This window comes from Rhineura floridana, chromosome 14 (genome assembly GCF_030035675.1).
Source record: "Rhineura floridana isolate rRhiFlo1 chromosome 14, rRhiFlo1.hap2, whole genome shotgun sequence".
In the NCBI taxonomy this organism is placed as follows: domain Eukaryota; kingdom Metazoa; phylum Chordata; class Lepidosauria; order Squamata; family Rhineuridae; genus Rhineura; species Rhineura floridana.
Window position 1 is genome coordinate 15,529,916 of NC_084493.1, and position 16,895 is coordinate 15,546,810.

At 44.1% G+C, this 16,895-nt stretch overlaps 1 protein-coding gene across 4 annotated transcripts in view; it reads right to left on the reverse strand.

Moving 5' to 3' along the window:
• ZFAND6 (zinc finger AN1-type containing 6) overlaps window positions 1-16,895 on the reverse strand; it is a 65,437-nt gene continuing 48,542 nt past the window's right edge. For 2 of the 4 annotated variants that reach the window (XM_061595466.1, XM_061595468.1), the window contains exons 5-7: window positions 12,275-12,496; window positions 2,214-2,327; window positions 1-1,126 (exon numbers count right to left, since the gene is read on the reverse strand). In XM_061595466.1, coding sequence (XP_061451450.1) covers window positions 978-1,126; window positions 2,214-2,327; window positions 12,275-12,496 — 485 coding nt within the window. In that variant the 3' untranslated portion in view covers window positions 1-977. The remainder of the gene's footprint in view (window positions 1,127-2,213; window positions 2,328-12,274; window positions 12,497-16,895) is intronic. The other 2 variants (XM_061595469.1, XM_061595470.1) reach the window with 2 other exon arrangements.

Genomic DNA, 16,895 nt, shown 5'->3' on the forward strand with positions numbered 1-16,895 from the left:
CCAGTTTTTAAAAATTTTATTTTAATCAAAGTTAAAGACGTGGATGAACATAAATACAATACAGTTAAAACTTCATCATTCTTCATATTGGTGTACATAAAGGACCCAATAACATAAATCCCCCAAGAAAACCTGCAGTCAGCAATGAAGTGCAGAGAATCTGCTCCCCCCCCCACGCATCCTGGCACACACACACAGGAGGAAAAAAATCCTAGAAGTTATCTTTGAAAAGGGGGGGGGACCCACACAAACGTCAGAATCTCAGTGCTCTCACACACACTCTCTCTCATACACACACTCATTACAAATGATTCATACATAAATAGGAAGTGGGTGCAAACAAGCTATTATGCTAATGTATGTATAAACCTTTGTTAATGGGGGGGGGGAACGGAAAAAAAAACACAAGCAGCCATAATGATTAAAATACATTCAGTTACTGATTGCTAGTTGTGCTGTACGAGGCGTTATCAAAAAAAAGGGAAATCGTGCTGCAAAAAGAGAAAAGAAAAGCTATATACAAAAAACCCAAAACAAAACAGCCAGGTTAATGCATGCATGTTTTAGTACAACAGGAAAAAAAAAGCGCTGATGCCCTCCAATATATCTCTGTGTTGGTATTATAAAAAGCCCTCTGCACTCGACTAAAATAAAAAAAATATTTTAAAAAGGATAATACTTGTAAAGCCATGGTATTCATTCAAGAGCCCCACAGGGACTCATAGCGAATCTCACAAGTGTAAAGTTCACTTAACTCTTCAGCTGTAAGAGGAACCCGGGGGGGGGGGGAGAGAGAGAACCTGCAATAAAGTTAAGTGTTTAGTCGTGTTCTAAAAAAGGGGAGGATCTATGTTTTCTGATGACATGCATGATTCGGCATGACTAAAGGTGGGGTGGGGGGAGAAGAGGGGAAGAAGCTCAAGTCAATTTCATCTGCAGATGGTCAAAAATTTTAATATCCCAGCTAGAGTAGCAGTTCAAATCTTCTGGATCTTTTCCCCAACAACTACAGGATTCTCTTTTCTGATTTTCTCAGCGGCGTCAGCTTTGTAATTGTAAGAACAACTGTGGACGTCTGAGTAACGGTGTACGCCGCAATAAACATTTCCGCACCTGCATTCAAACCCTGTGGAAGAAGACAGTACAGATACTAAGAGGCCCGGCATTAGGAAAAGGACGAGGTTCGTTTCGTTGGTTTGAAGCTCGTTGTTTCCCTTCTCATCTCCATCATTGAAACTAGAAAAACAGCATTTTTTGGTGGGTGCATTTGCAACAGGTAATTGTACGTTAGCAGTGATTTTATACAGAACCGTCCGCAAATCATTCTGCTTTATTAGTTGTTCTCTAATGCTTCCCCAATGTTCCCGCAATATACCATCTGGACTATCATCATCATCATCATCATCATCGTCATCCCATCCTTCCTCCCAGTAGGAGCTCTTGTACTATAGAGCAACAGAAGTGGGACAAAAATGTAAACAAAACCCTGGAACATGAAAGTTACATGATTTCAGCAGAAAATTCATGCACAATAATTTTATGGCTGATAGAGTACGTCAGCGGTGGAGAACCTTTGCCCCTCCTGATGTTGCTGAGCTGCAACTCCCATCATCCCTGGCCATTAGTCATGCTTGCAGGGGCTGTAGTTCAGCAACGTCTGGAGGGCCAACAGTTCCCCACACCTGTTGTAGGCAGAGGTGTGTGTGTGTGTGTACGTGAGCGTGTGAGAAAGAGATGGCACATGTACTGTGGCAGCTAGTAGCGCCATTGGAATCTGCAGTGAAATCTGCTCCAGGTTTTAGCTCAGACTTAGCACCGTGGACAGCTCCTTCAAAATTCAGACTAAAACCCAAAGTGGATTCTACTGTCCCACTTACATGGAGCTGTCAGGTGCCAGTGCACATGTGCGTATGGAATGGTGGCAGAAAACATTTCTGCATCTGTGACAGCAAACCAATGTTTAAGAAAGGAAATATTGGGGGGGGGAGTTTCTGGCTATTAGCAAGCCCACATTTCCTAAAATAATGTAGAGTTTTTATTATACATCCTCCCCCAAGCATTTACCGAAATGGTTCATTCACCTGCTCCAAATGGGGCAGCCAATTTCAGGAGCCAGGCTGAGCTCAATGTGAGAAGCCTATTTACAAAGTCGGAAGCAGGCTTCCGATATACAACTTCACGTTTCCAATTATTAAAACCAAAAGAGCTTTTACCAGTAAGGCCAACCTTCTTCCGGCACATGAAGCAGCGCGTTTTTTTCTGTTTTGGTTTGTCGAGTGCCTTCTCTTGTTCTTCAGAGGATGGCTCTGCACTATCTGATGCTGAAGCTAGGAGGTAAAGGAGGCAGAGGGGAAAAAAGAGAGTGAGAAGATGGAGAGAGATAAAACACGAGGCAAGACAAAATCTGAAGGCCACTTTGCAGTTTCAGATCATGACTGACAGTGGTTAAAATTCTTCCCTCAAAACACCCAAATCTGGCCACACCCAGAACTTTAACCAGATTCCTCCATCATTCAACCGCACAAAAGGGCTCAACTCCCTCTATGAAAGGTGTACACTGAAAATCTTGTGTTTATATCTTGTGGTAGGGCTGGAAAAGACCTGTGTAACAAACACTACAAAGCCTCTGCCAATAAGCACAGATGGGCCAACATTCTGACGTAGCCTAAGGCCATTCCCTGTGTATCACCTCCAATCACTGACATCTCCAGGTAGGGCTGGGAACATCCCCAAGCAGAAACCCTGGAAAGCCTCTGCCAGTCAGTGTGGACAATACTGAGCTAAACGGACCAAGGGTCTGACTCAGCATAAGGCAGCTTCCCATGTCCCTACGGAAGGTCAATGCTCCCAATCCAACCCTCCCCATATCTGTTATCTGGGTTTTCCTGGCAAGCACTGGGAAATCCTTTAGGATCTTCTGTCTCTTCCTCTCTGTGGTGCCTCCAAGCAGCATCAGCCAGCTCTGCATTCGGCTTGGTTGATTGCTTCATAGATATTCATGAAGAATCAGGCTATCAGTAGCTAGCAACCCCGATGGCTGTGTTCTGCCTCCACTGTCCAAGGCAGTGAGCTTCTGAATAGCCTGAAACCACCAGAGGGGAGACTGCTCTTGCGCTCAGCTCTTGCTTGCGGGCTTCCCTTTGCGGCATCTGGTTGGCCACTCTGAGAACAGGATGTTGGACTACATGGGCCACTGGCCTGATCCAGCAGGGCTCTTCTGATGTTCTTATAAAGCTAACTTCTACCTCTACTGTTGGAGGCGGTATGCTTCTGAATACCAGTTGCTGGGAACTGCAGGAGGGGAGAGTTGCTCTTGAGTTCAGGTTCTACTTGTGGGCTTCACACAGGCATCTGGTTGGCCACTGTGAGAATAGGATGCTGGATGAGATGGGCCACTGGTCTGATCCAGCAGGCTCTTCTTACGCTCTATATAGCAGGGACAGGGAACCTGTGGCCCTTCAGATGTTGCTGGACTACAGCTCCTGTTGTCCCTGACCATTGGCTATGCTAGCTGGGGCTACTGGGAGTTGGAGTCCAGAAACATCAGGAGGGCCACTGATTCCCCATCCCCACTCTATAATAATAGAATCATAGAGTTGGAAGGGGCCTATAAGGCCATCAAGTCCAACCCCCTGCTCAATGCAGGAATCCAAATCAAAGCATTCCCGACAGATGGCTGTCCAGCTGCCTCTTGAATGCCCCCAGTGTCGGAGAGCCCACTACCTCTCTAGGTCATTGGTTCCATTGTCGTATGGCTCTAACAGTTAGGAAGTTTTTCCTGATGCCCAGTCGAAATCTGTCTTCCTGCAACTTGAGCCCATTATTCCATGTTCTGCACTCTGAGACGATCAAGAAGAGATCCCAGCCCTCGTCTATGTGACAACCTTTCATGTACTTGAAGAGTGCTATCATATCTCCCCCCAGTCTTCTCTTCTCCAGGCTAAACATGCCCAGTTCTTTCAGTCTCTCCTCATAGGGCTTTGTTTCCAGTCCCTTGATCATCCTTGTTGCCCTCCTCTGAATCTGTTCCAGTTTGTCTGCATCCTTCTTGAAGTGTGGTGACCAGAACTAGATGCAGTATTCAAGATGAGGCCGAACCAGTGCTGAATAGAGGGGAACGAATACTCCCTAATAACTTTAGGAAGACTCAAACTGCAAGGCAACAGGCCAGTTTCTCATGTCTCACATCAGTCATTCTTAGAATGTTAGACTGGGGGCTGCTTGTCACAACTTTCTTACTTTATGGCCACTAAGTATGAGGATGCTTAAAATGCTTCCTAATTACTGTGGGTTTTCTCTTCTGCCATCAGAAATCCAAAAAAGCTACATTTAGGAATACAGGAACTTACAAAGCTGCCTACTACCAAGTCAGACCGTAGGTCCATGTAGCCTACTATTGTCCACATTGACTGGCAGTAGGTCTCCAAGACAGGAGTCTCTCCCAGCTCTACCTGGAGATGCCAGGGACTGAACCTGGGGTCTTATGCATGCAAAGCAGATGTTCTCTCACTGAGCTATCGCCTTTCCCCACTTACACAAAGGGTGTGTGTGTATGCATGCATGCATGTATACATTTCCCTACAGCCACTTGCAACCGGCTGTTTTTTTATTTTAATGTTATTTGCATATGTAAGAGAGAGAGAGAACTGGACTGCCTCTTCAAGATGTGGTGAAAAGCTAAAACTTCAAAGAAACCTCTGACTCTTCAGCCTTGTGCGTTGGGGACCTCTATAGACAGAAGCAGCAGCCCTCCAATGAGCTGCTTACTGCAGCTTAAGAACCATTTATCTCTCTTCTGTAGAGATCAGCTGATCATGCATGGAAGGTCCAGTCTGTACTATATAGGAATTGGTCCTTTAAGTGTGGTGGCACCTACTATACCCTTTGGAGCTCCCGCCCATTACATATCAGACCGGAACCATCTCTGTTGTCTTGGCAATTATTGCAGACCTTCCTTCCTTTCATCCATCTATCCGTCCATCTATTTATTTAAAGGCATTTATAGACCACTTAAGGTGGTATTCAGCGCTAGTCCTACTCATGCACAGTAGATACACTGAAGTTAATGGACATGGGTAATTTAGGGTCATTAATTTCAATAAGTCTATTTTGAGCAGGTCTTAATTTGAATACAATGCCATTTTTTAAAAAAACAAACAAACGTATCTTTTCCAGAAGCCTTTTTAAGTGGAGATTTTTATCCCAGCCTTATTTGTATTGGATTTGAAATAGTTTTCATATCTTAAACCACTCTGGGAAGTTTTATGGGAAGTGTTTCATAAATGAAATAAATTCAGTCTCATCAGAAGCCCCAAGCCAGTGACAATGCCTGCAAGTAGCTCCACAGACCCAGCCACTGACCTTCTTAAATGGTTTCCCTTGAGAATTTGTAAAAATGGGTCCTGCACTGGCGAAACAGTGAAATTTAAAGCACCAGGTAGGCATACAGTTTCCATTTCAAACACTACCATTAGCAGTAGCAGTAAAAGCTGACTTGTAAAAAACAAAACACATAGCAAGTCTGCCAGTTTTGACTCCTCAGCGCTGAACTCCTTCATCCCTTAAATGTTGCTTGGATGCTACCCTTGCTAAGGATGTTCAATGAACTAGGGTCAAACCTCTCCCAATTTGTCAAGTCAGGCCACATCTGCATCATACCTTTAAAGCACTGAATTGTGAGAAGACACCCCCCCCCCAATTCCCCAAGTGGTTTCACAGTCATCCCTTTTCCCAAGAAACTCTGGGAACTGGAGCACTGTGAGGGGAACAGAGGGATGTCTCCTAATAACTCCCAGTACTCTTAGCAAACTACAATTCCCAGGATTCTTTGGGGGAGGCCACAGCTGTTAAAGTGGTATAATAGTACTTTAAATGTATATAGCATACTCTACCCCCATGGACCACTTGAAAATTGCTGATGGTCTTGGCTGACCACTTCATGATTTTTCTGCCTGCTGTAACAATTACAATGTGCTGTCCTACATGCTGTACGATGTTAATGCTTCTTCTGTTTCTTATACTGTACTACAATTTGCATTCCACAGAATTCAAATGGTAATACCGTAAAATGCAACTTAAGAAACAAAAGCAGCAACAACAATACAACTGAAAATTAACACAAATATTTAAGACGAACATGCAATGGACCACCTGAATGAAGCTTGTGGAGCACAGTTTGGGGACCTCTGGCATAGCATATACAATCAGCTGTTTATACACTCATTTGCAACCTGTGCAATGTCCATGGACCAGAAGAGGTATAGGGAAAGTCAAGTTCTACTGGAGCAGTAAGACTGGATTCCCTCAACAACAGGCAAGCTTTCCTTGGAGAAATCACCATGCAGGTTGCACTGGAACACTTTGCAAAAGCAATGGTACCATCAGGACAGGCAACCATGTCGCCACCCAGCAGAATGAGCAGGGGGGCTCCAAAATGTAGCAAGAGGAGCTAACCACATTTTGAAGTTGATCCCAACCCCTCTCCCTGAAAGACCATTAAGGCCAGAGTCTAAAACGGCCTAAGTGCACCACTATTTGAGAGAGATACATTAACGCAGAGTCTTGGTTAAAACAAGACAGAGATTAGCTGAAAGGTGCTGCGTTAACACCCTGCCCTCCAACATTTGATACATAACACCTAAGAACATCTAGCACATCTGGAGGGCCAACAGGAAACACTTGGTCCTCCAGATGTTGTTGAACTACAATTCCTATCAGCCACAGCAAGAATGGCCAATGGCCAGGAATGATGGGAGTTGTAGTTCATTAACATCTAGAGGGCAAAATATTCCTCAGGCCTGATCTAGCAGATGCTTGAAAGCTTCCAATTGTGTTGAACCATAGCTTGTGTGCCAGGTTTGGTCTCCAAACATGAACCTAGGTAGATGACCAAACCTGACCAGACCAGCTTGGCTTCAGAAAGGCAGCTGCATCACGGGCCCTCAGACCAAAGTCCGGGACACTACTCCTAATTGTGGAGGAGACAACAGGGGGAGAGATAACGGTTTCAGGGCAATTTATATGACGAATGTAATTACTGTATTGGTCTGAATACAGGCCACACTTGTCCCGCAAATCTGGCTTGTATATAACCTGAGTGCAGGCTTTAATTGTGGTCTTGAAGGTAGCGTAGCCATGATTTAAAATGAGGCCTTGGGAACCACATGAAGCTTCGGTATGTTTTAGTAGTTTCTGTAAAAGGATCACCCACCCTTCTTGACAGGTAGCGCTGGTTGCTCAGTGAGTTATTCATTGCAAGTCTAGAAGTTGCATGTGTCTTTTAGATTGTAAAAAGCATGGATTGCACCAAAGATTTTTTATATACACTCACACACATACAGTGCCTTGCAAAAGTAATCAGAAAGGAAACATAAATCAGAGTTTCAAAGTAAAATATCATACAGAATGAAATTACAATGTACCATTTGTAATTCAGTGATATGAGCGCATTGGTCAGGGGTCTGATTATTTATATACACACACGAAAGCAGAAGTGGCTCACTAGGGGTTCAGAAAGGGGATATTCCCAGCCCCACTTGGAGATGTCGGATATTTAACTCTGGCCCTTCAGTGGACAAAGGAGATGCTCTATCACTGAGCTACAGCCCTTCTCCTTGTTGGATGTGCTTGGTTCATGATCGGTTCAGGTCAACCAGCAACCCAGGGAAGCAGCTACAGCTTAATTTCTATAGCTCTGGTCTCAAGTGGTTTCCCAGGCACTTGGATGGCACCAGTGATTGGATGCTTTTATTCTGTTTTTAATATATTTAGGTATTTTGATTTCTGTATTTTATTTTTGTTGTAAATCGCACTGAGATTTTTGTTGCTGTTGTTGTGGGAAGCCATTCAGAAATTAAATAAACCTCACCTAAGGAGCAGGAAACTGCTAGGCCGCTGAGGACAGCAGAGTTAACCAAGAACTTTTTACATTTTCTCCCTTTGACCTTCAGACTTCACAAGACAAACAGATTATCTACCTACACTTGGCAGAATATTGCTGAAGGATGAATGTACATAGAAGTCCACTCCAAGGCAGATAAATGAATATAGAAAGAAAGAAAATGTTTAACGCTAAATACAGAGTTAGAGGAAAAATGGAAACTGGTTGGAGTTGCAAGGTTTTTAATAAAAGGGTTTGTTATTCCAGGGTCCATTAGGAAGGATGGGAATAAAAAAAACCAAGCACCAGACCAGGGTCAAGGCCTCAGCAACTTGGGTCCAGGGTGCCTTAAAGACTGCCTGAGCCCTTATATACATCCCAGTCCAATCACTGAGATAATCCAGTGGAGCACTGTTAGTTGTCCCCCATGCTACGGGGGGCCTGACTAGCCTCAACCAGAGAAGTTGGTGATTTAGTGCTGCCGATCACACGCTGTGGAACACTCTTCCAGCAGAGATTCAGCAGGAATTCTCCCTTTTGGCTTTTAGGCATCTCTTTTTATGTAGTTTTTAAAAGTTTTCTAAAATAGCCAATTATTTTAATGATTGTTCTGTGCTGCTATTAATTTTTCAAAAAAATGTCTTTATACTGCAGTGCTATTTTGTGAGAGAAGAAAAATTAATATGTGTGTGTGTGTACATGTATAAATAAAGTTGATCAGGACTTAAGTTTCTCGTACAGCAAAGAATTCCCAAACTCTGTACCAGGACACACCAGCAGAGCTAAAGCACTGAAAATTAAGACAACCTGTTGAATGGATACAGAGTGATATGCTGTTGGGAGCAGGGAGGCCCATGTACAGCACTGATCGCCTTTCTCTATGCCAATATATGGACAAGAGTGAGCTGTCATTTGGCCGGAGGGAGTAAGGATGCAGCCTGCTCCCTGATGCAGTCCTCCACTACGGTCAACAGAGGGAAGGGAGTCCTGCCATGGGGAAGACAGCAGCAATCTTGCTGCTTTTCTGTTTGCCGCCCTGGGCTCCTGCTGGGAGGAAGGGCGGGATATAAATCAATCAAATAAATAAATAAATAAACCCATCCCCGAGCCATGAACCACTAGACAATGCAGAAGGCAAAAAGTAGGAAGCAGGATTCATGGGGAAATTATGCCTACTCAAGATATGGGCACATCCAGTTTCAATCAAGGGGGGAGAAGAATAATTTAATTGTGCCCCAGGTATTAGAGGTTTGGGACACATATGACAAAGGAGAATTCATCTACAGCAGCCTTTGCCACCCTCGTGCCCTCCAGAGATGTTTTTACCTACGATTCCTGCCAGTAGAGTCTCCCCTGATTCTTTGCTTATGTCCTTAGCCACTAAGATATAAGCCACTAAGAGAACCAATGTGGTTAGAGTGTTGGACTAGAACCTGGGAGACCAAGGTTCGAATCCCCACTTGGGCATGAAGCTCACCGGGTGACCTTGGGCCAGTCACAGTCTCTCAGCCTAACCTACCTCACAGGGTTGTGAGAATAAAATGGAGGAGGAGAACAATGTACACCACCTTGAGCTCCTTGGAGGAAAGGTGGGACATAAACGCAATAATAAATTAAAAATAATAAAGATCACCAATTGTAATGTAAGTCAGGGGTTCTGCTCTAGTCTTATTCTGTACATTGGCCTTCGCCAACCTGGTGTCCTCCTCATGTTTTGGACTACAACTCCTATCAGCCCCAGCCAGTGGCTGAGGACGTAAGCAAAGAATCGGGGGACTGCCCAGTTCAAGTCTCATGAACACAATAGGTGAATCTGGGTAAGCAACATCAAAGTACCCCAGCAGTATGAACATAAACACACACATATGCTGCACTTTCCATGTGCTTTGCTGAAATACTGACTACTCTGAAGGCTACTCTTGTACAAGGCGCTAGCACTTTGGATCTCAGTTGGCAGCCCAAGAAGTACTTTATGATAACTAAGAAGCCAGCTTGTGACGCATCAGGTATTTGACACAGCCTAACAGAACAGGAGATGCCTTTTCCCCTTGTCCCCAGCTATGGGTTGTATCCAACCATGTTTTACTCAGAGTAGACCCACTGAAATTAATGGACCCGAGTTAGTCATGCCCTTTAAGCTGCAATGGAAAGTTGGGGTTGGTCATAACTGAACCCCTTCTTTGCTCCACCCTGGAGAGGAAGGCTGGGGCTCCTTTTCAGGCTCACCTGATTTCAATTGGTCTGCTCTGAGTAGGACTAGCACTGGATATAACTCTAGATGTTCTTTTCTCCCCAGCTGGGGAAGAACTGCTGATTAGTGGCAGAGTGTCTGCTTTGCATACAGAAGGTCCCAACCGGACACACAAGATTCCATCTCTTGTATCTCCAGTTAAATCAGATGTGAGGAATCTTTGGTCCTCCTGACGTTGTCGATCTACAACTCCCATCATCCCTGGCCATTGGCCACACTTGCTGAGGCTGTTGGGAGCTGTAGCTCAGCAACATCTGGAGGGCCAAAGGTTCCCCATGCCTGAGTTAAAAGGATAAGGTAACCAGTTGGAGTAGCAATGCGAGGCTAGACAGACAAACTGTTTCTTACAACCCTCTGCTGCATAGCAGACTGCTTTTGCAATGGAGGAGTTTTGATGCACTTTTAAACATGGCATTGGGGTGGTAGTAGCTGTTATGCACAGAAGGCAGGCCAAAAAAAAAATCTAACTAGGCATGCACGCTCTTGGGTGCACATTTCAAGTAGTTCTTTTGAAGATGGCTGCTGATCTCCTTGCTTCACCTGTGTACAGAAAATGATATTTCCTCCTATCTCAGAGAAAGAGGAGGCTTGTCCTTGAATGTGCTGATGGCAAGAGGGGAAGAAAGTGACTCACATACACACAGATGACAACAGCACCCAACAAGCACATTGGTGGCAAAGAAAAAGTTTGGACAGCAGGAAAGGTGCACTTAATGGTTAAAACTTTTGTGTTTTTCCCCCTGCACCCTTATTCTTTACAGAACAACATGAAGTTGAAAGATCTGAAGCTGCAAACGGAAGTACGAATTAAAAACGGAGGGGGGGGGAGGGAGAGAGAGAGAGAGAGAGAGAGAGAGAGAGAGATTATTAGAACAGAATTATGACACAGAATAAAGATATACAGACATCTGAATGCAGAAAAAGGTGGAAAACTGGTGGGAAGACTACGATAACAAGCGTATTCTTTCTTGAAGGTGGCAAAAAAAGGTTTTTTTTAACCAATGATTACACTGTGGATATAATAAAATGAGTAGCAGAACCATGTTAGAAGGCATTAGCAAACAACAGAGGACAACAACTAGATGTGGGGAGATAAAATAAAAAGTGTTTGAGGTACCAACAGGAGAATTCAACACATGGCCATATCTCTGCCTTTGAAATAAATAGGTTTAAAAGATCGGGTCCGTCCACACACTACCAAGAACTAGATATTTATTGTCTTGATACTCTATTTTATCTAACCTACAGTTTCCCAAACTTTCAATATCTGGGGCACAGCCCCCCCCATGCCCACTTTGAATTAAGAATAGAGAGACACTTCACTCCTTTGCAGCTCTGGTACCTCAAGCTGCTTTTAGACTAACAGTGCAGGCATCCTCTTTGCGAATGCATCCAGTCTCCTCTTTCTACCCAGCAGCCAGGATGCAGGGATGGGCGCCAATTGCTGCTTTCTTGGTAACTGTGATGCATCTGTGATTCACCAGTTGCCTCTCTGCTGTACTTGCAAGGTGCCACCATCAGAGAATTCTGTTGTGTCCTTGTACCGGGGTGTGGAACCTTTGGCCCTCTAGATGTTGCTGAACTATGACTCCCATAAGCCCCAGCATGCATGGTCGATGGCATGGAGAAGGGCCGTAGCTCACTGGCAGAACATCTGCTTTGTGTGCACGAGGTCCTAGGATCAATCCCTGGCATCTCCAGGTAGAAAGGAGAGGGAGGCTGTGAGGTCTGGCTGAGGACAGACTGAGGTTGGTAACGCTGAATCCCATTTGCCTTAATGGACCAGCCTCCACTGCCAGGTAAGGATGGAAAGACTCCCCCACCTGCAACTCTGGAGAGCTGCTGCCAGTCAGTGTAAACTATAGTGAGCAAGATGGACCAATGGTCTGACTCAGCGTAAGGCAGTTCCTAAGATGATGAGAGTTATAGTTCAGCAAGATCTGGAGGGCGAAAGGTTCCCTACACCTGTCTTATACTCTTGCTCTGGGATATTAGGGTTGCCAACAAGGGCAGAAAAGGATGAATGCATCCAAATTGGCACTCGTTTTACCAGGGCTCCTTTTCCAGCCCCTATGGGTTTATGTCCCAGCGCACAGTTTGGGAATTGCTGCTATAAACCTACATTAACAATGAAACTCACTTACCTACTGTGTTTAGTGTTAAATCTGTATCGCGCCTCGTCGTTTTCCCTCTCGAGCTCTCGTCCAGGAAATCGGGATCATCTATATTAGTTTCTATGCTTGCATCATAATCACACTCTGTTTCTGAGCCCCTGGTAGTGTCAGGTAAATCTGAGTTATCCATCGACAATTCCTCTCCGGTACTGTCTATTGAAATTGTTTCGGCAAGGTCCACTGAAGTTGGTTCTATTTATTCAACGGGACATGTGTTTTAGGGATGGATTTTTTTTTTAAAGGAAAACACACACGTGCACACAAACATGCAGCGTACTCAGTTATAAAGTGGTTTGCATTTGTTTATTGTTAAAATCAGTCCCCCCCTCCCCCACACTCTACAATGACTTTCATTTGAGGGCTATGACAAGGCAGAGCATATCAACACATCAAGGTAACGGTGGCGAGCGGGGAAGGTTTAATAAGGGAAGTGATTTTGACCGGTTCTGTTATCGCTGGGAACAGAGAACGCAAGAGGTGTTGGAGTATAGACGGAAGGCAGGCAGGCATAAAGGTACAAATGTAATTTTCACATCTCAGTGTAGTTTGATAAAAAGTCCCCCCCCCCTTTCTTAGCTATTGTAGGGGTCAATTCCTTTGCACTGCCAAAGGTCCATGGGGATTTAGAATGAAGACGCTTCCAGCAAAGAGGTAACTGCAACTCAGCGAGCGCTGAAACAGGAAGAATATCAGACCTGCATGAACACCATGGGTTGTATTTGATTAAGGCCCCATCTGCACTATACATTTAAAGCAGCATCATGCCACTTTAAACAGTCATGGCTTCCCCCACAGAATCCTGAGAACTGTAGCCTGTTAAAGGTTGAGAGTTGTTAGGAGACCCCTTTCCCTTTGCAGAGCTGCAATTCCCTTCAACATTCAATCCTTCTTCCCAGGAGAACTCTTGGAATTGTAGCTCTGTGAGGGAGTCTCACAACGATTCCCGGTGCCTTTGATAAGACTACAGTTCCCAGGATTCTTTGAGGGAAGGCACAACAATTTAAAGTGGTATGATACTGCTTTAATGTATAGTGCAGATGGGGCTAATGTTTACTCAGAGCAGACCCACTGAAATGAATGGTCAGGACTTAGATCCATTCATTTAAACAGGTCTACCCCGAGTAAAAGTTAACTGAATACAACTCGATACATTTAAAGCATATGGCTGTCCCCCAAAGAATAATGGGAACTGTAGTTTATCCCTCACAGAGCTACAATTCCCAGCACCCTTAAACTACCGTTCCTAGGATGCGGGGGGGGGGTGAGATGAGGGAAGTGATGTGCTTTAAATGTATGGTGTGTACGCAGCCAGATATACAATATGCATGAATGTTATAAAGCAACATGGGTGCACTCTGGCAGATAGCTGTTGTGGTCTGAAGGTTTGTAGAAGCCTCTTACGTTCTATTTCAAACCACGTGTATATACACGCTTTTAATGAATAGAAGTAAAATAAAATTCCTTCTCTTCTTCCCCACTTCACAGAAAGCACTTGTACATAGGAAATGTGATGTGCACATCTAAATTAGCATATTTTGGCTACCCCCATAGTGCTGAACGAATGCGCATGAAGCGGATGCACACTGAAAAGTTAGCTGTGGCGTCCCGGTGTGCATATTCAGAGCAAAGGTGCAGCTGGAAGGTGGGCTGTATACAAGAAATCGCTTCATGTGGAGGGGGAAAAGCACCAATATGAAGTTGCTGGGTCACAGCGAAGGATCACTTCACACAACCCAAGGGGAATATTAAGAATGGGAAATACTAAGTACCCATCTGCAGGGATTTTGGATAGTGGTGCAGTTGGTCGAGAATGTCTAAGACAGAGCTTCAGTCCTTGTCACTTCCAGTGAAAGGCTTTCCAGGCAGTGAGACAGGGAAAGACCTCAGCGCCTGAGACCCAGGAGTTGCTACTCATCGGTCTGACAGCACTAGGCTAAAGGGACCAATGGTACGTAGGAAGCCATTTCTTACCAGGTCAGGCCATGGCTCCACCTAGCCTATTATTACTTATTTCAGTTGCCAGTGCCCTGCTTCTCACATCATGCCGAGTCAAACCATGAAAAATGGAAATGGACTGCTTTCAAGTCGATTCTGACAAATGGCGACCCTGTGAATAGGGTTTTCATGGTAAGCGGTATTCAGAGGGGGTTGACCATTGCCTTCGTCTGAGGCTGAGAGGCAGTGACTGGCCCAAGGTCACCCAGTCAGTTTCATGGCTATGTGGGGATTTGAACCCTGGTCTCCCAGGATGTAGTCCGACACTCTAACCGCTACGCCACACCATAGCTTGCTGCAAACGTGCATGGTCTCAGAGACATTGCAGCCGCTTTGCTCCTCCCCCAGTTGTTCTGTTGCTGCTTTAGGCCATGATTTGGTGTAGTGTGCTGTCCAAATCAGGACTCACAGTGTGTAGCTCTCACAGACAAACTAAGAGCTGCAAGATGTAGAATAAACCTTGGTTATGGCTCCTGTTCAATCTGGAAAGAGCTAAACAATGACACCGGGTTCAGATGGAGACAACACTCTGAGCCAAGCCATGGTTTAGCTCAGCACATCGCAGCAGCAGCAAAACAACTGGGGAAGAACAAAGCAGCACAATCTCCTCTCCTGGAGCCTGCACAGTCACACTAAACCAGGGTTTGGCTTAGTAGAATGTGTTAGCCAGGCCAGTGGCTCTCCAGTATCTCAGGCAGAGCAAGGTCTTTCCTGTCACCTGCTCCTTGACCCCTTTTTTAAAAAACTGGAGATGCCAGGAATTGAACCTGGGACCTTCTGCATGCAAAGCATGTGTTCTACCACTGAGCTATGTTAGAAGGAGCAGACTTGTGGTACCCCAGGCCACCTTTCCCAAGCACCTCAAAAGCTCAGGGCAAAAATAAATACAAATAGAATCAAAGTCCAAGGTATTCCCCGCATGCTGAATCTTACAGACACACAATCCACATTTCACCATATCAAACTATGTAGCCTGAAATACACGGATACACTCAAGTAGTTTAGACAAAAATTCAATATACTTATTTTTTTTAAAAACTCCGCCACAATAGGTGCTCACATATATGAATCTAACTCAGGTGAGTATCTTCTCCCCAAGCAAAATGCATTAACAATATTTCTCACATGATCTTCAGATGATGATGATACATAGGATCCATGCCTTTAAAATATGTGAATCCCCCCCTCCCAAAGGCCACTTGAAAATAGCTAATGGTCTTGAAGGACCACTTAATGATTTTTCTGCCTGTTGTAGCAACTGCAATGCGCTGCGCTAGATGCCGCATGAATTTTCGTTGTATTTTTATTGCTTCTTTTATTTCTTATATTGTTTTTTTACTGCATTACCATTTGCATTCCACAGAATTCAAACTGAAATACAATATAAGAAATAAAAGAAGCAACAAAAATAAACTTAAAAAGCAATGCGAATGCAGACATGCCGCAGACCACCTGAATGAAGCTCATAGACCACTGGTGGTCCATGGACTACAGTTTGAGAGCCCTTGTTCTATAGGAAACACTGACTAACTGAGTATAAATATCAACACTAATGGGAAAGCACAGATTAATATCCTGTAGTCTCATGCTGTGGATTGGAGAGCAAACACCTAATTTATTTATTTATTTATTTATTTTGTTAGATTTTTATACCGCCCCACTAGCATAGCTCTCTGGGCGGTATACAGCAAAAAATACAAATATATACATTAAGAACCCATAATATGATACAGCAAGGACACATATAAAAGAATGAAAGATCTAAAATCAGTTACAACAAATTTTTAAAAACTAAATTAAAATTAAAGTTAGATTAAAGTTAGATTAAAATGCCTTAGAAAAGAGGAAAGTTTTAACCTGGTGCCGAAAAGATAACAATGTCGGCGCCAGGCGCACCTCATCGGGAAGACTATTCCACAGTTCGGGGGCCACCACTGAGAAGGCCCTAGTTTTAAAACACACACACACACACACACCAGTGCTTTGTTTTGAACAGGCAGCAAATTAAAATCCGGACAGCAAATACTAAAAGTATTGGTTAGATAAAAAACCCAACCCCAAAACACCACCAGAGAGAATACGCGATCAGTATCCCAATACAAATAAAGGGAGCAAGGGAAATGGGAGATGCTGACAAGGAAATCTTTTTAAAAAAGAAAGAAACCATGGTATGTTCTACAGGGGATAGGCTAAGGGAAAAGAAAGAGAAACCTTTCACCTAGTCTAGGACATATAGCAGTCTGTAGAATACCCTTTTGTTATCTTATGGTCTGACCAAGATCTAGCTTAACTTGCAATCCATCTGCAAAAGTTCCCCCATGGCGGAAATGAATATACAATGACGGATATATGTACTGAGTAACGCTGCGCTTATATCATAACAGTGCATCTTCTCAAAGAGAGCGGTGCTGCTTGTATTTCTGAATTTTGGAAATACTAAAATAATCTTATGCACCCTTCATGCGAGGATAAACCTCCCTGAACATAGCAAGACTGACTCCTGAGCGTAAAGGAATGCACTACTATTAATGGCATGGCTGAGCGGCACTGGGCAAAAATCATCTAAAAGATTAAATGGAGCACATTCCGTTTATAA